Source organism: Podarcis vaucheri (genome assembly GCF_965113315.1).
Source record: "Podarcis vaucheri genome assembly, chromosome: 8".
Taxonomy (NCBI): Eukaryota; Metazoa; Chordata; class Lepidosauria; order Squamata; family Lacertidae; genus Podarcis; species Podarcis vaucheri.
This window is the reverse complement of record NC_138766.1, coordinates 15,040,077-15,065,375: the sequence shown is the minus strand read 5'-3', so window position 1 is coordinate 15,065,375 and position 25,299 is coordinate 15,040,077. Positions and strand designations below refer to the sequence as shown.

The window sequence follows — 25,299 nt, the reverse complement described above, 5'->3', positions numbered from 1 at the left end:
CAAGCAGTTGGCACCCTAATGCATTCCTGAAATATCTTGGTGTAACCAAGGAAGCTGGATGGGTTGTCAGCCGCTTAATTGTGTGTTGAGTATCTTTTGCCCATTGCCAAAGGTCTTTGGCTGCAATCCTAGATGCACTTACTTGGGGATAAGTCCCACTGAAGTCAATGATGCTTCCTTCTGGGTAAGCATATCTAAGGTAGTACTCACATTTCTTAACAGCAGTCGGGAGCTAAAAAGGGGGGGGGCAGGATACTTGCATCATTTTGACCGATTGTACTCCTTCTGAGCCCCTTCATGGATCACTGCCTTGCCGTGGCGAAGGGGCTTGAAGAACTCAGAGAAGCTATGAACTACGCCGAGCAGGGCACCCAAGATGAACAGGTCATAGTGGAGAGTTTTGACCAAACGTGATCCACCTGGAGTAGGAACCGGCAAGCCACTCCAGTATCCCTGCCAAGAAAACTCCATGGACAAAGACAACAGGCATATAAAAGTTATGACGCTGGAAGATGAGCCCCTCAGGTCGGAAGGCGTCCAACATGCTACTGGGGAAGAGCGGAGGACAAGTACAAGTAGATCCAGAGCTGATGAAGCGGCTGGGCCAAAGCCGAAAGGATGCTCAGTTGTGGATATGCATGGAAGCGAAAGGAAAGTCCAATGCTGTAAAGAAAAATATTGCATAGGAACCTGGAATGTAAGAACCATGAACCTGGGTATGTTGGATGTGGTCAAAAATGAGATGGCAAGAATAAATATTGACATCCTGGGCATCAGTGAGCTAAAATGGACGGGAATGGGCGAATTCAGTTCGGATGACTATCATATCTACTACTGTGGACAAGAAACCCGTAAGAGAAATGGAGTGGCCCTCATAGTCAGCAAAAGAGTGGCGAAAGCTGTACTGGGATGCAGTCTCAAAAATGATAGAATGATCTCGATACGAATCCAAGGCAGACCTTTTAACATCACAGTAATCCAAGTTTATGCACCAACTACTGGTGCTGAAGAAACTGAAATTGACCAATTCTATGAAGACTTACAAGACCTTATAGAAGTGACACCAAAGAAGGATGTTCTGCTCATTATAGGGGATTGGAATGCTAAAGTAGGGAATCAAGAGATAAAAGGAACAACAGGCAAGTTTGGCCTTGGAGATCAAAACGAAGCAGGGCAAAGGCTAATAGAGTTCTGTCAAGAGAACAAACTGGTCATCACAAACACGCTTTTCCAACAACACAAGAGACGACTCTACACATGGACATCCCCAGATGGGCAACATCGAAATCAGATTGATTATATTCTCTGCAGCCAAAGATGGAGAAGCTCTATACAGTCAGCAAAAACAAGACCTGGAGCTGACTGTGGCTCAGATCATCAGCTCCTTATAGCAAAATTCAAGCTTAAACTGAAGAAAGTAGGAAAAACCACTGGACAGGTAAGATACAATCTAAACCAAATCCCTTATGAATACACAGTGGAAGTGAGGAACAGGTTTAAGGATTTAGATTTGCTGGACAGAGTGCCTGAAGAACTATGGGTGGAGGCTCGCAACATTATACAGGAGGCAGCAACTAAAACCATCCCAATGAAAAAGAAATGCAAGAAAGCAAAGTGGCTGTCCAACGAGGCCTTACAAATAGCGGGGGAGAGAAGGCAAGCAAAATGCGAGGGAGATAGTGAAAGATACAGGAAATTGAATGCAGACTTCCAAAGAATAGCAAGGAGAGACAAGAAGGCCTTCTTAAACGAGCAATGCAAAGAAATAGAGGAAAGCAACAGAATGGGAAGAACCAGAGATCTGTTCAAGAAAATCGGAAATATGAAAGGAACATTTCGTACAAAGATTACCATAATAAAGGACAAAAGTGGTAAAGATCTAACTGAAGCAGAAGACATCAAGAAGAGGTGGCAAGAATACACAGAGGAATTATACCAGAAAGATATGGATGTCTCGTACACCCCAGATAGTGTGGTTGCTGACCTTGAGCCAGACATCCTGGAGAGTGAAGTCAAATGGGCCTTAGAAAGCACTGCAAATAACAAGGCCAGTGGAAGTGATGGTATTCCAGCTGAACTGTTTAAAATTTTAAAAGATGATGCTGTTAAGATGCTACACTCAATATGCCAGCAAGTTTGGAAAACTCAGCAGTGGCCAGAGGATTGGAGAAGATCAGTCTACATCCCAATCCCAAAGAAAGGCAGTGCCAAAGAATGCTCCAACTACCGCACAATTTCACTCATTTCACATGCTAGCAAGGTTATGGTTAAAATTCTACAAGGAAGGCTCAAGCAGTATGTGGACCGAGAACTCCCAGAAGTGCAAGCTGGATTTAGAAGAGGCAGAGGAACCAGAGACCAAATTGCAAACATGCGCTGGATTATGGAGAAAGCTAGAGAGTTCCAGAAAGACATCTACTTCTGCTTCATTGACTATGCAAAAGCCTTTGACTGTGTTGACCACAGCAAACTATGGCAAGTTCTTAAAGAAATGGGAGTGCCTGATCACCTCATCTGTCTCCTGCGAAATCTCTATGTGGGACAAGAAGCTACAGTTAGAACTGGATATGGAACAACTGATTGGTTCCAAATTGGGAAAGGAGTACGGCAAGGCTGTATATTGTCTCCCTGCTTATTTAACTTATATGCAGAATTCATCATGCGAAAGGCTGGGCTGGATGAATCCCAAGCCGGAATTAAGATTGCCGGAAGAAATATCAACAACCTCAGATATGCAGATGACACAACCTTGATGGCAGAAAGTGAAGAGGAATTAAAGAACCTTTTAATGAGGGTGAAAGAGGAGAGCGCAAAATATGGTCTGAAGCTCAACATCAAAAAAACGAAGATCATGGCCACTGGGCCCATCACCTCCTGGCAAATAGAAGGGGAAGAAATGGAGGCAGTGAGAGATTTTACTTTCTTGGGCTCCATGATCAGTGCAGATGGTGACAGCAGTCACGAAATTAAAAGACGCCTGCTCCTTGGGAGAAAGGCGATGGCAAACCTAGACAACATCTTAAAAAGCAGAGACATCACCTTGCCAACAAAGGTCCGTATAGTAAAAGCCATGGTTTTCCCAGTAGTGATGTATGGAAGTGAGAGCTGGACCATAAAGAAGGCTGATCGCCGAAGAATTGATGCTTTTGAATTATGGTGCTGGAGGAGACTCTTGAGAGTCCCATGGACTGCAAGAAGATCAAACCTCTCCATTCTGAAGGAAATCAGCCCTGAGCGCTCACTGGAAGGACAGATCGTGAAGCTGAGGCTCCAATACTTTGGCCACCTCATGAGAAGAGAAGACTCCCTGGAAAAGACACTGATGTTGGGAAAGATGGAGGGCACAAGGAGAAGGGGACGACAGAGAATGAGATGGTTGGATGGTGTCCTTGAAGCTACTAGCATGAGTTTGATCAAACTGCGGGAGGCAGTGGAGGACAGAAGTGCCTGGCGTGCTCTGGTCCATGGGGTCACGAAGAGTCGGACACGACTAAACGACTAAACAACAACAACTCCTCCTTCTGAGAAGCTATTCCAAAATCAAAAGCAATCTGAAAAACAATTTGGTGTAGCTAAAGGTGAGAGGAATGAGTTAACCTGTTCCAAATCAGGAGGTCTCTGTAATATTCTGAGCCAATCAAGGCTGCTGATAAACAAAAGGTGGCAATTTTTTCTTCAACAGGAAACATTGCATTTTCACTTGACGCTGCTGTGCTGGCTTTTGCACACGCAACTCCTAGTAGCAAGAAAATTGCATAGCTTGGCATTTTCTAAGGCTTCGCATTAGTAATTGCCCCCGATTCGTAATTGCACTGCAATTCACTGGCTCAATTGATTGTAAACACACTAAAAACAATACTTCCCCACATCCCAGTTGCCAGCATAGCACCTTGCCTTACAGGAAAAAAATGCCTGAGGGGTGTGCACTGAATACTTACTACCATTTAAAATTTCTGAGTTGAGCATATGTAAGAATTTTGTTCGAGGAAAGTAAATCCATCTTATATGTAACATAGATTGACTTCAAAACTGCTTCCTCCAACTCTCCCCTCCATTTAACTGTTGTACAGTGTTAGGTTTCCTTTGACATCATGGAATCAAGGTTTGAAGCTGGTTCCAAATCCTGATTGATTGATTGATTGATTGATTGTACCGCCCTTCATCACAAGATTTCAGGCTGAAGTCAACAGTTGTGTTGGCCGAGTGACCTTTCCTGAGGCACAAGCCTAGGCACACGGTCTGGCGGTCCTGGGCTGCCCAGATGACAAGACCCCGTTCCAAGCCTAACTGATGTGGTCCAAAGGAAAGCAGAGAAATACATTTGGCGCCAGCTTGTCCACAGGAGTTGACGGAAGGAGACCTACAAGGTGCCTTCCAACCGTGTTAGATATTCCACTTTGGATTTCTGTAGGGTTTACTTCTCCTTTCCTTCTTCCAAAGATAGCCCCTGCAAAGCAGCAGAGATTTAGGGTCAGAGTTTTCCTTCTCTTGCATGCGCTGCCTTCCCAGGTTGCTGCACCTTACTTTCCTATACAGCATGTGCAGAAACTGCCTTTGTGACCCACAAATGGTCTTGTCTGCTCAATCCGCCAGGGCCTGTCTTGGCTACCCTAACTTGGCTACCCTGTCCTGGTTTAGCTGCCCGGTTGAAGCCGTTCCTGTGCTGTGGCCACTCTCACATGCTGATAGCTTCTAGGAGCCACAGATAAAAGTGGACCAAAGGTGGACAAAATACCCCAGATGGGGTACGACATGTTCCCCACCAGATTTAGTACCCCCTTCTTTCTTTCTTTGGCAATCGCTTGTAGCCGAGTAAGATTGTCTTCCATGAACACGGTCTTAACAGTAAGTTGACTATGGAGGTCAATTCTGGATCCACACGTCTCCTTCCACAGTAGGGACATAGGTTTCTGGGCAGCAGTTGGTCAAGGTGAGGGTTTGCCAAGCATGCCTTCCTCTTAGCATGTTTCTTCCTTTCGTCCTGAGTTCCAGTGTCTTCGAAGCCCATAACACCTTTGGTAAAGGCTGTTCTCCAACTGGAGCACTCGCAGGCCAGTGTTTCCCAGTTGTCGGTGTTCATACTACATTATTTTTTTTTAGATTTGCCTTGAGGGAATCTTTAAACCTCTTTTGTTGACCACCAGCATTACACTTTCCATTTTTAAGCTTGGAATAGAGTAGTTGCTTTGGAAGACGATAATCAGGTGCCCACACAACATGACCAGTCCAATGAAGTTGATGTTGAAGAATCATTTCTTTGGCACTGGTGATCTTTGCTTCTTCCAGTACATTGGCATTAGTATGCCTGTCTTCCCAAGTGATGGAATCTTTTGAGGAGTTGGAGATGGCTTTTCTAAGTGGTCCATGTTTCATAAGCATACAGTAAGGTTGATAATACAGTAGCTTTGTAAACAGGCATCCTGGTTTCCCTGCGAGTGTCCTGGTTCTCAAGTGCTCTGCACTTCAATCTGGAGAAAGCTGCAGTTGCAGAGCTCAGACGAAGCTGGATTTTGGCATCAATGTCGGTCCTTGTGGAAAGATAACTGCCGGCGCCCATCTCACCTGGTTTCACTAAACAGAGAGCCAAGACAGTGAGGCCCTCTACTTCAGAATCATAGAAACATAGAATTGTAGAGTTGGATGAAACCCTCTAGACTAACCCCCTGAAATGCAGGGATATGCAGCTGTCCCACACAGGGTTCGAACCTGCAACCTTGGCATTATCAGCACCATGCTTGAACCAACTGAGCTATCCTGACCTGTCATGTGGCTTTTGTTCTGCCAGGACCATTTCATCTTGATCACAAGTAACATCATGAAAGTGCTAATGCTTAGAGGTCCTTCTTTGTCTCTGTACCGAATTCTTCACGCTTTCAAAAATGCTCCACAATCTCTCAAAATTCACTATTGACAGCAGCACAAAAAAGAGAGACCCCCCCCCCCAAAAAAAAGAAACGGCTGGTTATCCTATTCCATTAGAACTGTTTCCTGCTTTGCATGGATACATAAAAGATAGGATGGAGTCTAATAATCTAAAAGTGGCTGCTCAGCTCTTAACAGGTGGCCCTATAATATCTGTATTGAGAGAGATTCTGTATAATGCGCCGGTTACTTAGGAACTGGGATATTGCTTCTGTGATTGTGTAAACTAGCTTAGAGAACATGCTAGAGAAGAAAAACAATTTACTGTATTTTTTGCACCATAACACTCACTTTTTTCCTCTTAGAAAGTAAGGGGAAATGTCTGTGCGTGTTATGGAGCGAATGCCTGTGGGTGGCGGGGGGGATCTGCTGCAGTCGTGAGCAGAGGATCCATGGTTCCCCTTCCTTCCCTCCCCAGTGGTTACAAAGCATGGATCCACATGGATCCTCAGGATTTTTGCATTGGGCTACTCCAAACTCACTGTCAGATCACATGCCTGTGGCCACAGCATGAACCACAAAAATCATATATCCACTATTTCATGTAGAATATTTTTTTCTTGTTTTCCTCCTCTAAAAACTATGTGCGTGTTACGGTCTGGTGCGTGTTATAGAGCGAAAAATACGGTAATTGTTTTTGGTAGCGTACTCCTGCTGGACTGCCGTTAGCTCTGGGAAAGGCTAAGTGCAGGAGCAAGAAGGCTTCCATGGGAAGAGAATAGTCTTTTAGGTACATATTCTGGACCTTCAGTTGAGCATGGCTGTTACACCACCACGTGTCAAATATTCTTCGACACAGAGCACATTGCAGGTATTTAATTTAAAGGTAACCAAAGGCATGTCTCACTGTGGCCAAGTCTGATCTTCTTAGGTTTATTTCGATGCTGGACCTCAGCATCCTTGGCCATAACTTCTACTGGAGTATCCAAAAGCACTCCCAGACCAGAAACGTTTAATTTCGAGGGGAACACAATGGCATACAAGACAGGCTGAACCTCTGCTCCCAGATCAGTTGACGTCCTTTGTTCTTCCTGATTAGGCTTCGTTTCGTTAGTCTTCGACCAGTCTATTTTTGCTTCCCAGAACTGATTCAGAATATCAGCAGCTTTTCTGAAACTGAGAGAGAAAGCCTTGTTGGGTGCACTCTTGGGAGAAGGTCACGTCCATTTTATAACAGCTGCACTGGCTTCTAGTAGGTTTCTGGACACAATTCATTAAAGACCTAAAATGCTTTGAGCCCAAGGTAGCTAAAGGACCAGCTCCCCCCTATCGGCCTGCCTACTTTTTAAAATCTGCAGAGCAGGATTTCCTCCACATCCCATGATTTGGGGAGACACAGCTGGCTGGAGCATTAGAGAGGACGTTCTTTGGGGCAAATTGATTTGGTCCCCTTTCTTGGCATTATATTTGCTTCCCTCACCACCACACCAGCCTGTCAGTGCACGTTCTCCAGACAGATGACAAATGCTGGGGTTTGGTGCTTTGTTTTTGAAAATTGAATATTACTTGCCTCACCGGGCTTTGATTCTCTCCCCCCCCCCCACCACAAACACATACATAGACTTTCTTATGAGAAACAGGTCACTTAGTCAGTGCTTCCTGGTCAAATAAAACAATGTTGTGACACGCAAACTGGCTTCATGATGACGCCAGTTCCACAACCGTAGCAGAAGCACTGCTTTGAACCTGTTTGTGATGTCTTTATGATGCTGCAACAAATACACCTGGTTTTCAAACTTTCTATAGTGTCTCATATGCTAAGGACCCCCTCAAGCATTGCAGGGGATTCTGGGCAATTCAGACGCATATCGTGTGGCAAATTGGCCAGGCTTAGGCCTCTCGGTGGCCTTGTGTGAGGATGAGCACACGCAGTTCTTCCTGCCATATTTGCATTGCAGATTTTCAGTGGTGGGCAATGTTTCTTTTTTATAATTTTTTATTGTTTTCTGTTTTACTATTTAAAATACGGTACTCTTTTTATATCCTTAAGATATAAACGACTTCCCTTCTTCTCTTTCCATGGTTCATTTTACATATCACAAATCCCTGCATATTTTACGAAAACTTGAACTGGTGGAGGTGCAACATCTCCATAGTGCCCAGACCTGGAAATAGCTGCCCGGACACTAGGTTGGTGCATGTAGCCATCCAGAGCTATAGAAACTACTGTGGTGTCTTTGACCATAAAGAGTTAACTGTCTGCCGTGTGCATTCCTCAGCTTCAAAGCTTCAGGTGAAATACCTGAATTTCTGTGCTTGGAAGTTCAAGTTAATAAGGAAGCTGAGCCACTGCTGCAAAGGAGGTGAAAACGTCTATTTTAGTACAAATGTTTTACTAGGAAGAAAGGGGGGGGGGATGCTTTCGGATACCAAATACTCCAGTAAAAAGCGCCACTTGATGACTTTATTTCCTTAACTTGGTGTTGGCTGAGATTTCAGAAATTGCCTTTGAAATCTGGCGAGAATATGCTTCTGTGTAATAACAAAAACGTCCTCCAATTGCTTCCTCTTGCATGCTCTGTAACCTATCATTACCAGAAAAAAATCAGTTGTTGTTTTTTACTGGTCAAGCTCATCTGTCTGTAGTTAGGCGGAGAAATCTGTACGCCATAGATGAGTCATTTTCAGCATTGACTCAGATCCTTTTCTCGACTCTTTTGGAAGGAGATGCTCACTTCAAAACCTTCTGGAACTGAAGGCTTGGCTGCCGCGTTTGCCTCTTAATAATGAGCTATGTGAGCAGAATCTTCTTCTCTTCCTGAACAGGCCTCTAGGGATAGGGAGTGAGGCAAGGATTGCTTTGGGTCAGTTGTACTGTTTTGCATTGCATTTTCCTTAGGTAAGAACAGGGGTTGGCAAGGTTTACCTCACCTGGGCCGGTTCACTCCAGCGCAGACCCCTCCGTGGGCCTGATTTCTGGCACCTGCGCAGACACGATTTCTGGTTCCTGCGGAAACAAGTCCCCGCGCCATGCTGCACCATTTTAGCTCAATGCGTGGGGACTCACCAAGTGGGTGGCTCAGTTCGGGGGCGGCTCGGGGGCCAGTTGAATGGCCCCCGTGGGCCGCTTGTGGCCCATGGGCCTTAGGTTGCCAACCCCTGGGTAAGAGCATAAGGAACACTCCCCCCCACGGATTCAGTAGTGGTGAGGTTATGTTGTTGTTGTTTAGTCGTTTAGTCGTGTCCGACTCTTCGTGACCCCATGGACCAGAGCACGCCAGGCACTCCTGTCTTCCACTGCCTCCTGCAGCCTGGTCAGACTCATGCTGGTAGCTTCGAGAACACTGTCCAACCATCTCGTCCTCTGTCGTCCCCTTCTCCTTGTGCCCTCCATCTTTCCCAACATCAGGGTCTTTTCCAGGGAGTCTTCTCTTCTCATGAGGTGGCCAAAGTATTGGAGCCTCAGCTTCACGATCTGTCCTTCCAGTGAGCACTCAGGGCTGATTTCCTTCAGAATGGAGAGGTTTGGTCTTCTTGCAGTCCATGGGACTTTCAAGAGTCTCCTCCAGCACCATAATTCAAAAGTATCAATTCTTCGGCGATCAGCCTTCTTTATGGTCCAGCTCTCGCTTCCATACATCACTACTGGGAAAACCATAGCTTCTACTATACGGACCTTTGTCGGCAAGGTGATGTCTCTGCTTTTTAAGATTCTGTCTAGGTTTGTCATTGCTTTTCTCCCAAGACACAGGCGTCTTTTAATTTCGTGGCTGCTGTCACCATCTGCAGTAATCATGGAGCCCAAGAAAGTAAAGCACCCACAAAGGTGTTCCATGAAGCTGTCACCCTATTTAAATGTTGCTTGCTGTGGGTGCTGGGCTACTTGCTTCTGCACCGGTGGAATATCATCCTGTGTCCCAGGCAGTCTGCATTCTGCCTTGTTTGTGTTGGACAGAGCCTCTTAAAGTCTTAATAAGACACTAGCTGTGGGAAACAGCTATAGGATTAAGTGCTTTCTGCATTTGGGCTCCATCTGCACGAAGCATTTAAAACAGCATCGTACCACTTTAAATGGCCGTGGCTCCCCCCGCTGCCGAGTACCCTGGGAACTGTAGTTTGTTAAGGGCGCTTAGGGTTGTTAGAAGACCCCCATTCCCCTCACAGAGCTAAAATTCCCAGATTTCCCAGAGGGATTTATTGTTACACCACTCTGGGAACTGTAGCTTTGTGAGGGGAACCGGGGTTTGCTAATAACTCTTTCACCTAGTCCCCCTAACCGCTTACCAGGCAGGTGGGGTATAAATAATAAAACTGTTAGAATTATTATATTTTTTATTTTGCCTTCTTGGGGCAGTTGGGACTCTGCTCAGATAATGAGCGGAGGAAGTCTATAAGCTAATCTTGGCGGTTTTGCTACTTGCCTTCTCTCATTCCTTCAGTAGAAATGATTTAGTACAAAATGTTTAACTTTCTCCCCTGTCCAGGCTTTGTTTTAAAACGAGCTGCTTAAACTAATGTGTGTGTGGTTGGTTTTTTTATAGTACAGGTCCAACCAGTCTGAACCTTCCTGTTTTCTGTAGCGTTTTAAGGATTGTGTAGTTTAAGATCCAAATTGTCCTGAAATTGGCAACTGCCTGGCGCCCAGCCCTTACTGGTAGGGGGTCTGTCAATTTCCTGCAAGTACCTTATAGCAAAGTCTCCTACGTTTACTGTAAATCTCTCTAACGTCAGCTTTAAGAAGCTGTTTTGCATGACATGAAGCTGCATGTGGGGAAAACACACACACACACACATATATATATATATATGTGCTTTGCAACTAATGCGGGTCCAATTGAGACCATGTGGAGATCTCTGAATGCCAGGCTGGTGACTAGGGAAAGCAAAATGTCACTTAGAGAAGGATCTGAAATATTTTCCTTGAATTAGTTTTATTCTGGATTGTTTTGTTTGATTTTTTTTTCTTTGTGTTGCAAACTGCTTTGAGATTTCTTTAAAATATAAAGTGGTATAAAAATGGAATCAATAATAATAATAATAATATCAGGGAAAGGGGAACAGTTTCTAGACCATGGGTTGGCAAACTAAGGCCCTGCGGCCGGATCTGGCCCAATCGCCTTCTAAATCCGGCCTGCGGATGGTCTGGGAATCAGCATGTTTTTACATGAGCAGAATGTGTGTTTTTATTTAAAATGCATCTCTGGGTTATTTGTGGGGCACAGGAATTTGTTCATTATTTTTTCCAAAATATAGTCCGGCCCCCCACAAGGTCTGAGGGACAGTGGACCGGCCCACTGCTGAAAAAGTTTGCTGGCCCCTGGTCTAGACTTGCCATTGTGGCGACTGCAGCCCAGGTTTAAGGTGCCATTTGGCGATTAGATTTTATGTCTTGAGTTTCTAACCGTGTGTGTGTGCGTAGCGCTGAATAAAGCACATACTGTTGGCACGCCGCAGGCAGATAAACACTGACCAGCACTCCTTTCCAAAGCAGTAATATTAATGATAACCGAAAGTTTTAGCTTAAGGCAAAGCATTAACAGCAGACCAACCAGTGGGTAAAATGCTTGCATGCATAGTACTTTTTAAAGTTCCGCTCACACAAATTAAACCTAAGCGAGTTTCTTTCTAGCATGTTGGTTAGCATTCTTAATTCCTGCAATTCTGCCAGCAACCCCTCTTTCTGCGAAGATTTGTTTGCAGCCCTTTCACTACCCCGGTCTGGGACCTTTCCCTGTAGCAGTACTGGCCATGTCCTGTCGTTAGCTGTGAACAGTTGCAGCTTGGTATTACGAGGGGATTAAAAGCAATCATTGCCAAAGCCTATTTGGTAGCAAATCCAGTCAAAGCAACTGTTGAGCAAGCTGACGTCCTCACAGGGTCTGGGAGGAAGATGTCGAAGCAGACGTCGTGCGCAGGGCTATGGGTGTCGTGAAGACCCCGATCTCTAACGCACAGCCATGGTGGAAGAAATACTGTATCTTCAAGATCTGCTGTTTCAGGAAGAGAGCAAGACAGAAAGGAGGGGAGGTAATTTAAGTTCAGCAAGAATTGGCTTTGGCTAGCCAGACGTTTGGCGCTGACCTAGTTTGTGCTTGCATTGAAGCAGTGAATTCCTAGAACCTGAAGCTGCCCTTGTCTTCCCTTTTTAAGATGGGACCGTTTTGTTTTAGCAGTGAGCTTCAGGGTCTATAAGCAAGTATATTGATTTTAAAAATATATTGATTTTTAAAGTTGTTGCTTTGATTATGCTTGAGATTTAGCCCTGTACTCAGCTGTTGCGTTTAGCTTTTTGCGTGTGTGTGAATGCTAATTAGCATTAAAGGGCTTGGTATAATTTCCTCTTTCTTAGAAATATGTGTCTCTCTTTTTTTTACCAAATGGAAGCCAAAGAAAATGGAGGGTTGGTGATACTCTTAAGAATGGCAGGCTGGTTTGTTGGTTAATAGTCATGCAGCTTGCTGAACCTATAAATGTATTTAGTGTTTCATCATTTCTTCAGCTGCAGCCTAGGATCTACTGTCTTGGTGATTTTCTGCAGGTGATTTTATAATATACCAACTAGGAATGGTTCATTCCTATATGCTGTATAGAACATGCTCTATATATTATAACAACCTTATAATTAATTGAACAGTGATTTATTTTGATGAGCCATTTTTTAAAAATATAGTGCTGTCAATGTACAGGTCATTTTGTTGAGTACCACAAGCCAAAACCCCAATGAGTTTCCAATTTAAGTGTTGACGAACAAGCAAATGAACAAATGCCTACATCATTTCCAGTTTGGTGCAGGGTGTTTGTGTGTGTAACTGTAGAGACCATACAATGCTTTGTTGTTAAAAACGTAGAAAAAAGAGAACCCTGGCCCAGTGACGGCATTTGGTTTGGCCTAAGAGGTGTCAACGCGTGTCTAATTTTAGAAGATAGTGGCAGCATTCTTACTTGACACTGTTTCCTGGTAACCTTTTTGTTGATCCTTTCGAAAGGCATCTGAGAAGGAAAGTTACATGAGAAAATGCCTGGTATGTGACCTCATTTTCCATTTCTGTTTCCAGATGTAACACTGTAGAGTCTCTTGAAAAAATAATAATAACGGGACTCTGGTCGTGTGATGGAAATGGCTACAGGTTTAATAATCTGATATTCCAGGCAGAAAAGAGCTAGGAAGTAATCAAGCCTATAAATGGCTTTTTCGGGGGTTGGCATGATACGTGCTTCATCTTTGCCATCTGATAACCTTCTATGGATATTAAAAGCATAGGTCTGAAAAAGAGTAATACAGATGTGATCTTTGCTGGAGTGGCCACTTACGCCGGAAAATTCCCAGCCAAGGAGACTCTTGGAAGATGAAAATGCTGAATAAAAATATTGACTTTGCCACTAGGCTGCATTAATGCGATTTACTTTTTAATCTTTTCATTATAACATGAAAAACTGCAGTTGGGATTCCTGTGCTAAATATTACTGGCCTCAGATGCTGTACAAAATTTCTGTGGCTTTCACAGTCAGGTCCTCGTCTTTTTCGTGCGTGTGTTCCTGCCTATCGACTGATCTTTAGCAGCTCTCCGCTCTTCTTTACTGTCTCATTATGCAAATATTTTCAAGTGAACATAGATCTTCAGACAGATTCCCCCCCCCTTCCTTTCCCAACTTCCTTTATGCATCTGTATTTAGGCCAAGCATTGTTGAACTCCAACTCCCATTAGCTGTAACCAGCATGGCGAATATTCAGAGATGTGTGCTAAAAAGCAAAACAAAACATGCCACTGCTGGTTAGGAGGAATTAAAACTATTTCCTTGTCTAGAAGAAGGAATCAACTTGAAGATATACCACACACTGTAAGTGGAAACTTCTAACATTAAAAAAACAACACACAATCTATGCTTCCGTGCTTGTGGTCAAATGTTACCATGATTGGAGTAACCTCAGGGCTTTCCTGATAGTCTCCAAAGTGATTGCTTGAAAAGCAAGCGCAGGTGGAAGATTCAAATGTGTTTTAATGATAATTCAGCTGCTCCTATTAGATGCTTAGCAAGCAGCAGCTGCTTACAGGCCCTGCCCATTGTTTGATACAGTGCAAGGCTTTCTCTTTATGTTGACTGTCGGTGCAGCCCAGCAGCACGGTTTGCAAGAATTTGTTTACCTGGTGGAAGGTGAGGAGTTTGCTAAGTGATGTGTGTGCAACTGTTGTATCCTGCTTTGGAAAGTGTACTTCGAACTTTATACTTTCAGTTTGCCCCACCCCTTGCTGCAAAGCCACAGGCTCATATTGGTGATCTCAACCTGTTGGTTTTTAATGATATTTACCGTTGTGTTGTGATTACAGTCCTATTACGAAGCTGTATGCATCTGTACAGACACAGCAAATGATTTTGGGGGCATTGGCTAGTACTTTGAATCGGGATTTGAAGTTCAATGGGACCACCAGGCCTTTTTAGTGAGTGCTCGTCTCCTTTCTCTCATATGGAAGGCGTACTTGGGGGTCCTTTGAGTGATGATTTAACCTGCTTCCTTTCTGTTCTGAAGTTGGGGGGCAAGAGGTGTGAATTTTGCTTCTCTTTGTGCTATTACAGTGGTACCTCGGGTTACGAGCTTAATTCGTTCCGGAGGACCGTTCTTAACCTGAAACCGTTCTTAACCTGAGGCGTGCTTTCGCTAATGGGGGCCTCCCGCTGCCGTGCAATTTCTGTTCTCATCCTGGGGCAAAGTTCTTAACTCGAGGTACTACTTCCGGGTTAGCGGAGTTTGTAACCCAAAGTGTTTGTAACCCGAGGAACCACTGTATTACACTTGATGGTAGCGTGCATATTTTGCTACAGTGAATTGCCTCTGCAATTTTGTGTTGTCGTGGATTAATGGCATCTGATCTTGGTGACTTTGCACAGCGTCCTTAACTTCTCTATTGTGAGTCTTTTTCCATTGACAAAAAGGAAGGCCCAGAGGTCAAGTTAAAGCAGCCATTGTATACAGTGCCCCAGACATTAGCAGTAGTATTGCCACATAGCTTATATTTGGTTCTGGACCATGCACCCAATGTCTTGATTGTTGCTTTCCTTTTTCTCCTATACGATTGTTGGACATTTAGGTAGCTAGGTAGTTTTCCTTACCATATGACCTGGCAGTTCAGCCCTATAGCATCACCGTGCAGTTTACCTGTTGCTTGGTAATGTTAGCTGTTACCTCTTTTGAGTTAGGTCCACAATCCACTCTATTTTTCTTGTGGATAGAAGTACAGTGGTTCAACAGTTTCCAGGTGTTTGTATACTTTTGGAATTAGACATCTGCTTCCATTGTTTATGATCAAAGTTCTACTCTAGTCTTCTTTAAAAACATAAACAATAGCCCCTTATAATAGGTCTGGTCTCCATTTTCACTGTAGTACAATTGCCAATAGCTTCCAGTATGGATGAGAGATGCTTTGGGCTGCATCCATTTATGACAACTTAATGGTCAGCATCTTAAAAAGCAGAGACATCACCTTGCAAACAAAGGTCTGTATAGATAAAGCTATGGTTTTCCCAGTAGTGATGTATGGAAGTGAGAGCTGAACCGTAAAGAAGGCTGATTGCTGAAGAATTGATGCTTTTGAATTATGGTGCTGGAGGAGACTCTTGAGAGTCCCAAGGACTGCAAGAAGATCAAACCTATCCATTCTGAAGGAAATCAGCCCTGAGTGCTCACTGGAAGGACAGATCCTGAAGCTGAGGCTCCAATACTTTGGCCACCTCATGAGAAGAGAAGACTCCCTGGAAAAGATCCTGATGTTGGGAAAGATGGAGGGCACAAGGAGAAGGGGACGACAGAGGATGAGATGGTTGGACAGTGTTCTCGAAGCTACCAGCATGAGTTTGACCAAACTGCGGGAGGCAGTGGAAGATAGGAGTGTCTGGCATGCTCTGGTCCATGGGGTCATGAAGAGTCGGACACGACTAAACAACAACAAGAGTTGGAACGGACCCTGGGGGTCATCTAGTCCAACCCCCCAGTGTTGCAGGAATCTGCATGTAACTCACGGGTTCTGCCACTGAGCAAAGTCCCCCATCGAAGCACAAACAAGTGAATAAGTCTCGCTACTCACTGCTGCATTGGTCCTAAATGGATTCCATTTGGGGATGTACCAACATAGGCAAGCTTTTGGGTTTGTTGGATTAGGGGCTCCCCTTTTCCTTCAGGATGTCACAAACTTTTTGTCTTGGTTTGGAATCAGATTGCATCGCCTAAAAGGAAGGATTAAAAGAAGCTTTTTCCAGCAGTGCTGTACAAGTGAAAAATATGTTACCTTGGCACTATAGCAATGATTATTAGCTTGGTTAGGAGTTAGTATCAGGGTGCTTTTGAGCCCCAGAGAGAGTTCCTGGATTAGCAGTTAACAGGAAAGAAAGCTTATGCAAGTTCCTGTGTGGCAGGTGGTATGGGATGGATTTTTCCCTTAAAGCGGGGTGAAAAGATGCTCTTCTCAGATAGGAGTAATAAGCAAGCACAGGAGAAGTTTTCTGCCCTTTCCAAGAGAAGTCTTCAGCAGTCTTTTTTCCTGTTAAATGTTAATCCAGTGCCCCCAACAGACTGTGAACTTTCTGTGGGAACAAACCTAACCTCCTTCCTGGCTTTTGCGTGTTCCCCTTTTCTTCTCCGATGCTGCTGTGAGGAGGAGCTCAGCTGTTTCTCCCTCCATTTTTTATTCACCACAGTTTGTCTGAACCCAGAGAAACCATGGTTCACCTTAACTGCTGTTAGCGGAGACGCGCTTATGAAACTGGCTTGTTTTCATGACGATTACCCACCGGTTGCGGCGCACCAAACTGCGCTTAATCTAAAGGAGGTGCTTTTGGTCTCCCTAGAGCCCGTTTAGAAGATGAAGAGGGGAACAGTTGAGCCTGGGATGGAGGCTCCATCCTTGTAATGCTGAACTATGGTTTAACATTTGCATCTGAGGGAAGCTGCCAGTGGGAGGCATAGGGGTGGGGAGGGGAATATGGTTACAAAGCATGAGAATAGTAAGAAGCAGTGTTAGAAACTAAGGTGTATAGCTAGAGGGCACATGGCTCCTTCAAACAAGGTCGCAGTCACCAATACGGAGTGTCTAGTTGCTGTTTTTGGGCAAGACTGTTTTCAAGTCTTATTTTTTATAGGATGGACTGCGATCGATTCTGAGTTAAACATCTGGCTAGCTCCGATGACAACCTTGAGCTAGGTTAAGAACTTGGAGAACTTAAGGAAGAAAAGTCACTTGATCCAGGGAGAGTCCACACATTCATACCTCTTAATGGTATTCCTACCTCTTAATGGTAGGACGCGGGTGGCGCTGTGGGTTAAACCCACAGAGCCTAGGACTTGCCGATCAGAAGGTTGGCGGTTCGAATCCCTGCGACGGGGTGAGCTCCCATTGCTCGGTCCCAGCTCCTGCCCACCTAGTAGTTCGAAAGCACATCAAAGTACAAGTAGATAGATAGGTACCGCTCTGGCGGGAAGGTAAACGGCGTTTCCGTGTGCTGCTCTGGTTCACCAGAAAGCGGCTTAGTCATGCTGGCCACATGACCCGGAAGCTGTACGCCAGCTCCCTCGGCCAATAAAGTGAGATGAGCACTGCAACCCCAGAGTCGGTCACGACTGGACCTAATGGTCAGGGGTCCCTTTACCTTTACCTCTTAATGGCTGCACAGACCATTCAAAACGTAGGAATATTCTTCACAACTTTGAGCAGGGCAGTGGGGTGGGGTGGGGATAAGTGAAGACAAGCTGCAACAATTAACTACAATGGTACCTCAGGTTAAGTACTTAATTCATTCCGGAGGTCCGTTCTTAACCTGAAACTGTTCTTAACCTGAAGCACCACTTTTGCTAATGGGGCCTCCTGTCGCCGGAGCACGATTTCTGTTCTCATCCTGAAGCAAAGTTCTTAACCCGAGGTACTATTTCTGGGTTAGCGGAGTCTGTAACCTGAAGCGTATGTAATCCGAGGTACCACTGTATAACATTGTTCCCTGCTCAGGCTGCAGAGAAGCAGCATTTTGGTTCCCTTAAATGCGTGCAGGTAAAATATAGCTGATAGACTTCTACAGGATGTGTTGCTTGTGTGTGAAAACAGTCAAGATCCAGTGATTCCCAGGCCTGCACCTCCAGGTGCTGGAGGCATCAGGCACCATTCTGGCACCTGGGCATCTTGGTCGCAGGTGGCCAATAGTCAGGTGTAAAAAGCGCCTGGCTAATTTCAAACACCATTAGGAGCTGATAATTTACAAAGCAATTTACAAAGGTGACAGTTGTGGCTGTCCTTACTGCTGTGGCTTTCCTCCCTCTCTTTGCTGTGGAGCGGGTCATTCACATATTTATAGAAGAGAGCTATATTTCTATCTATCGATCCGTTATTATAGCTGTAACTCTTGACCAAGTGCCTAGCAGACAAAGGTCTTCAGACATTTATGGTTGCTGATGATAACCTAAGAGGTACAGACAGAGGCAAAACGGTGTTAAAGTTTTGCAGAAGGAATGGTTCATAACGTCTCTGTGTGTGGTGCATTCACTCGTGAATAACGCAGGAAAATGCACACAGACTATTTCATCTCCAGACAGTGCTTTGCGTAGCAGAGGTGGATCTTAAGAAACTAGCACAGACCATGCAGACCTTGTAAGAGCCACATGGTTAAACAAAAGGTAAGCGCTGCATTTTTGTACTGATGAGAGGGCTGATTTGTGTGTTCTCTGAGCAGGGAGCTGGCTACAGCCGACTGAATTCAGGCAGGCAGCAAGAGCTTGGAAAAAATGGGTGTTCCCTTAGTGTGGCTTATGTCACTAGTGTTCGCCACTGGACAGAGCGCTGACTTAATAGGCAAAGCACAATGTAAGTGAAGCAGCCGGCTAGGCTGAGCAACAAAGGGAGTTGCCACCAGTTTTTTGTGTGTGTTTTTTAATGCACATCTGGGGAAAAGAGTGTTTAGTGCAGTGGAGTTGCCTCACCCTTAGGAAGGAAATTTGTTTTTTTGCTTTTAATGACAAATGGAAAAGGGAGTGACCTTCCTGTCCTCCGTTTACAAAACCCCACCCTTTGAATTCGTCCAGAAATCAGGTTGCCGTCCCAATTTTGCTGTGAGTTTAATGCCATCTGCGGCTCCTGCTTGAGGTTTTAAAAGCAGGTTTCATCAGATTGCTTTGTTTGGGGTGGGAGAGGGGAAAACAGGTGTGTTTTGTGTGTGTGTGCTGAGTTCTTTCTGACATCTGGAAGCCCACGTAAGAAGAGGGGGGTCAGGACAAGTGGATCTCTCTCTTTTTCCCCCCATTTTGTGACATTTTCCAGCTCCAAAGGTAGGAGGAGGCAGGTGATAACTGCAGGAGCAGCAGAGGCAAAGCAGCTCCATCTGGCTGGATGCTTTTGGTTTAAGCGTATTCACTGGCTCAGCTCTGCAAAGCGATGATGTAATCCGTTCTGTTGCAAGGGCTGCTGACTGTGGGTAGATGTTCTGTTGCTGCAGTTTGCACGGATACCCGTGGCATTGTGCGGCTTCATTAACCAGAGTGGTTTCAGAGCTATCGTAAAAGGCGGCAGGTAGATTTTTGCCCCTTTCCCTTTGGAGTTTTGAATGATCTCCAGCATTGCGTCGCCTCTGAATTCTAGCAGGGCTGTGTTTGCTTATTAGGGAGGCGAGGGCTATCCCTTGTCCCCACAACTTGCCACTGTCAACATGGAATCTTTGGGACATCTGCCTGGGGATTGGATGCTGCCCTCATCCTCGGCTTTAGGGTGAGGCGGGGGAGGAAATATGGGTTGCTCATAGCAACCGCTTGCCTACATAAAAAGTGCATTTTTCCCTCTTTTGTGTGTAGCTCATTTTTCTTGGGATCTGAAAACATGTCACATATGGGCTCACTGCAGGAAAATCGTGGATTTTTTTTTTATTTTTTTGCAATAAAAATGTGTTTTTCTTTTAAACCAATGCATTTTTTATGGGGATTCAGGTGGTGCTTTTGAGATAGGGATATTGGGGTGGTGATTTTCCAGGAGTGGCTTGAAAGGAGTTCTGCAGTTTAGCACCAAACCTTTGTGCACAAATGCACAACAACCAGAACTCTTCAAATTGTAGCGGACGGAAGCAAAAAAATTGATAAGAAGGGAGATCAGCTAGCGCAAAATGAGCAAATTGGGGGAAGAGTTCAAGCATCAAATTGGGTTTCTTTACAGTTGAAATTGGGGCGGAGGGCTCCTTAACACAGTTACATGATTGTGCTTGTCTTACTCAGTTTTGCAATTGCTCTTAACCGTTCTCAATACCACTTTCAGTAGGGTGGGTTTTTCCTAAAGCATTATATGGGGAGCTGGCATTTTTCCAGCAAAGCTGGACACTGACTTAGAATCAAACAGTTGGAAGGGAGCCCTGAGGGTCATCTAGTCCAACCCTCTGCAATGCATGAATTTCAGCACATGGTCCCCCATCCAATTTGAAACCATACCGGACCCTGCTTAGCTTTGCAAATGTGCTAGTGGTTTTATTGCTGCACCACTTTGGGTGGTGGTTATAAAAATCTGACAATGCTTCAACCCTCCCCTAGTCAAAAAAAGACAGGATTTTTTTCCTTTGGTCCCTATGACAGAAATAAGTTTTTAATTGTTTGGACAGTGTTTGGTGAAACTTCTTAAGCAGGGAGCGGCATGGCCAGCAAGCTTTCTAGTGACTGGAGAATGAGATGTTATTGTCCACCTTAGGACTTGGAGACATATAAAAGAAAATCACAAAATTTGGAAGGTAGTAATTCACACGATCCATTGTTGCAGAACTGCACTCTTCTTGGTGTGGAATTTCAAGAGCACACAGCCCTGATGATTGGGAAAGGATTGCCAGTTATGTAGCTGAGGATCACATAAGAAACATTTATAGTCCCTGAAAGGGGTTAGAATTTGAACTCATGAATTTATGAAGTGTAGTGTTTATAATTATCTGGGTTGCTGTGTTTTGAAGTTGGATCAAACACAGACTTCTGACACCTGCTTCATCCCCTTAAGATGCTCCAAAATTTTAGTTATGCATCAAGTAGGATTTAACTTTGTTCACCCAAGACCCAGTCCCTTGCACTATTCTCCACAAAAATTTCACCTAGAACCATAATTCCACTTCTTCATTTTCCCATAATCTTTGACCTGTTGGTGTGTTTGCAATTTTTTTTAATTAATTTTTTTTATTAAATTTTCAACAAAAACAAACACAACCACCACCACCACAAACAAAGAAAAATATACACAAAAACAATATCAATACCATAAAATGGGATTCTCTTGGACTTCCCTCTCCCCTATTGTTAATCATTTCCTCCTGCATCTTTTATGATAATCCAAAATCCTTTACCTCTCCATTGTGTCCAAAATTTACTATCAAACTACAAAATTCACCATTTTCAAGTGGACCACTTGGGATTGCTGGCTACCGGGACTCTTGCAATGGTTGCTGGGCTGGGTGGACCTTAATCTGACCCATTGAGGAACTCTTTATCATGGTGACAAAGACAGCATGTGAAGGAACATTTAACACTGATTAGTTGTGCCTTCAGTACTTCGTTGTTGTTGACATCCATCTGTCTTAAGAGGGCACCTCCAAGGGTGAGGTCAAACCACTGGATTGGCAGTACTGAAGTGACCTTCCATGGTACGCGAGTCTGATCAGTGTGTCTGGAGCTCCTGGGCTGCCCAGATGGCAAGGCCCTCCTCTCTGCCTCACAGATGTGGTCCAAAGGAAAGCAGAACAACACGTTTGGCACCTGCTTGGCTGCAGAAGTTGCTGGAAAGGGGCATGGGGGCACCATCCAGCCGTATTAGGGCTTCCACTCTGGATTTGTGTAGGATTTACTCTCTATCGTCTCCCAAAGATATCCCACAAGGCGGCAGAGATTTACTTTACTACTAAGGGATAAGAAATTAAGAAGAAAAGATAAAAAGGTAAAGGACCCCTCGACAGTTAAGTCCAGTCAAAGGCGACTATGGGGTTGTAGTGCTCCTCTCGCTTTCAGGCCATGGGAGCCACCGTTTGTCCACAGACAGCTTTCCAGGTCTAAACTGCTTCTGGTGCAACGGGACACCATGACGGAAACCAGAACGCACAGAGACTGTGTTTACCTTCCCGCCGCAGCACTACCTATTTATCTTCTTCACTGGCGTGCTTTAGAACTGCTAGGTTGGCAGGAGCTGGGACAGAGCAACAGGAGCTCACCCTGTCGTGGGGATTCGAACCGCCGACCTTCTGATCTACAAGCCCAAGAGGCTTAGTAGTTTAGACGGTAGCGCCACCTACGTCCCATTACATCTTCGGGTATTTCACTGTGCTACTGCTCTGTAAATTCAAAACTAGTGCTGAGAGAATATGGCCTTCTAAAATTCTCAGAAAACTGAGAAACTCTGGTTCTCTTTATGTTCAAAGGAACTCTGTCTTGGTTCATACTGTTGGAAGAAGGTAGCTGGCGTTGACCAAGAGAGGAGGACCGGAAGGAGTGGGGGCCATTCTCATTGTTTCCCTTGCCCATATTTAGATGAAATTAAGACTATTAGGATGCGGGTGGCACTGTGGTCTAAACCACAGAGCCTAGGGCTTGCCGATCAGAAGGTCGCAGTTCAAATCCCTGCGACGGGGTGAGCTCCCATTGCTCGGTCCCTGCTCCTGCCCACCTAGCAGTTTTAAAGCACGTCAGAGTGCAAGTAGATAAATAGGTACCGCTCCAGCGGGAAGGTAAACGGCGTTTCTGTGCGCTGCTCTGGTTCGCCAGAAGCGGCTTAGCCATGCTGGCCACATGACCTGGAAGCTGTACGCCGACTCCCTTGGCCAGTAAAACGAGATGAGCGCTGCAACCCCAGAGTCGTTTGCGACTGGACCTAATGGTCAGGGGTCCCTTTACCTTTTAAGACTATTATAACTGGATCTAGTTTACTGGATTCAGATTTCTCCACCTTCTTACCTGGAAAATGGGAGCTGCAGTTTCACAGATTATTATTCAGAGGGTGACTGACAATCCTCAAAAGTTTGGTAGGGACTTGAAAGAGAACAGTTTAAAAAAATTGTCAAGATTTTCTGGTAAATGTCAAATGCATTGGTACCTTCTGGGGGTTTGATGGTGAAAAGGACTGACTGCAAAACTGAGGAGTGGGCTGGCTTCTATTTTTGTGTGGGCGGCTCCCCACCCCCACCCCTCCCTCTAATCCGTCTGTGGCCCACCAACCTGTTTTCCAGCTAAGGTAATATTTAAAAGGCTCTGTGTATCTACTTCATAGTGGGTGGAATTTTGTGTGCCTTTTATACAATCTGGAACCAAATGATCTCATCCTGGTCAGATGCTGCAGTACGAGAAAGCACGCTTTTATCCTGACTTTCAGATGAGCTAGGATTATTTTAAATATTATGCTTGGTGGGGTTTTTTGTTGTTGCTTTTGGCAGTAATGGTCTCCTTGGCTTTTTTTGCTCAAGAAGAGTTGGAATGCGTCCCAAGTTTGGATTGACTTGCATGTTACGTTACGTTAATTTGTTTGAGGTCGAGATGCCATCATTCACTCAGATGGCACAGTTTAGTCTTGGTTTTCTCTTTTATAAATCACGAATTTGGAGTGACTGACTCTCAACAGCGATGCTCCTTAGGAAGGAAAGTGGGCAATAAATCTGCATTTGGGGCCGTTCTGTGGACTTATCTTTACATTGTGGCGATTACAGTAATTGACTGATAACAGGAAAGTGTGATGCTCTGGTCCCAGTGCTACTGGTAAGCTGAGCATTTCCTCTCGCTACAGCAAGCAGGTTTGCAACTTCAAAACTCCTAATGTTGATCTGGCCATTGCTGATTGGTTCGCACAGCCAGCAAGCTAGAAATACCATATTTTTCGCTCTATAAGATGCACCAGACCACAAGATGCACCTAGTTTTTGGAGGGGGAAAACAAGAAAAAAAAAATCTGAATCTCAGAAGCCAGAAAAGTAAGAGGGATCGCTGCACAGTGAAAGCAGCAAGCCCTCTTGCTGTTCTGGCTTCTGGGATAGCTGCGCAGCCTGCATTCGCTCCATAAGACGCACACACATTTCCCCTTACTTTTTAGGAGGGAAAAAGTGAGTCTTATAGAGCAAAAACTATGGTAATATAAAGGGCAATATGGCGGCATACTCAACTGCTAGAAACTACAGTCTTTGATATCAAAGTGAGGAGGAGATTCACAGGAACTGCGTGAACCAGGTTTCCTGAAACTTGGCCCTCCAGATGTTTTTGGCCTACAACTCCCATGATCCCTAGCTAGCAGGACCAGTGGTCAGGGATAATGGGAATTGTAGTCTCAAAAACACATGGAGGGCCAAGTTTGAGGAAGCCTGGCATGTATGGTGCAATATCCTCATTGGACATAAAAAAGAACAGCATTCATTTAGACAATGCATAGTCAGCTCCAAGAAAAGCCAACAGTGTGATGCGGCAGCTAAAAAAGCCAATGCAATTCTGGGCTGCATCAATAGGAGTATAGCATCTAGATCAAGGGAAGTAATAGTGCCACTGTATTCTGCTCTGGTCAGACCTCACCTGGAGTACTGTGTCCAGTTCTGGGCACCACAGTTTAAGAAGGACACTGACAAACTGGAACGTGTCCAGAGGAGGGCAACCAAAATGGTCAAAGGCCTGGAAATGATGCCTTATGAGGAAAGGCTAAGGGAGCTGGGCATGTTTAGCCTGGAGAAGAGGAGGTTAAGGGGTGATATGATAGCCATGTTCAAATATATAAAAGGATGTCATATAGAGCAGTGTTTCCCAACCGGTGTTCCGCGGCACACTAGTGTGCCGCGAGATGTTGCCTGGTGTGCCGCGAGATGTTGCCTGGAGGGAGGCGGGCGAGTCCAAAAAAGGTTGGGAAACACAGTTTCTCTTTCAAAAAGGAAACGTGGGTTAAAGCGGCGACGCCGCCTCCCACTCACTTTCCTGCTCTGGCTTCCCTAACAGTTTTCCGATTTGCGTCACTGGATCCAGCCCCCTTTTCCACAGGTGACACGGGGCTGGAGGGAGGGAAAGAGGGCTTTACGTCGCACACAAAGGCAGCCTCCTAGAAGCGCTCTGGGCCGGCGCCGTTTCGCCGAAGGCGCCGGAGGACCCCCACCCTCAGCTCCTTCAGAAAGGAAGCCCCGCCCCTTGGCTCCCTACGCCGCCAGGCAGCTCAGCTGACTGACGAGGACGTTCTGCGGCGGCCGCCGCCGCACAACCACCGCAGTTGCTGGCAGCGTCCTCAGCGCAATAAGTAACAGCGCCTGGTGCTGCCAACTCTTTCTCTCTCTCTCCCGCCCCCCCCCGCCCCCAAGCTCTCGCGCGCCCCGCGTCAACATCGCCGCACGCAGCTTCCCGAGCTCGAGGCCAGCCGCTGCACGCATGCACCGGCTCGTCATCGGCTCCGGTTGTTGCCTTTCTCCGTCGAGGTCGGTGGACCCCGAGCCTAGGCTTCCTTCC

The 25,299-nt window shown here is 45.3% G+C and overlaps 1 protein-coding gene across 7 annotated transcripts in view; it reads left to right on the top strand.

Annotated features, from left to right (window-relative positions):
* The window catches only part of TRIO (trio Rho guanine nucleotide exchange factor), a 281,042-nt gene that overhangs the window by 35,638 nt on the left and 220,105 nt on the right, over nucleotides 1-25,299 (top strand). Inside the window, exon 1 of one of the 7 annotated variants that reach the window (XM_082234104.1) lies at nucleotides 11,805-11,889. The exons of 5 other annotated variants lie outside the window; for them this stretch is intronic. In XM_082234104.1, the coding sequence (XP_082090230.1) occupies nucleotides 11,820-11,889 (70 nt within the window). In that variant the 5' untranslated portion in view covers nucleotides 11,805-11,819. Of the gene's footprint in view, nucleotides 1-11,804; nucleotides 11,890-18,495; nucleotides 18,515-25,299 lie in introns of those variants that run through there. One more of the 7 variants, XM_082234107.1, reaches the window with a different exon arrangement.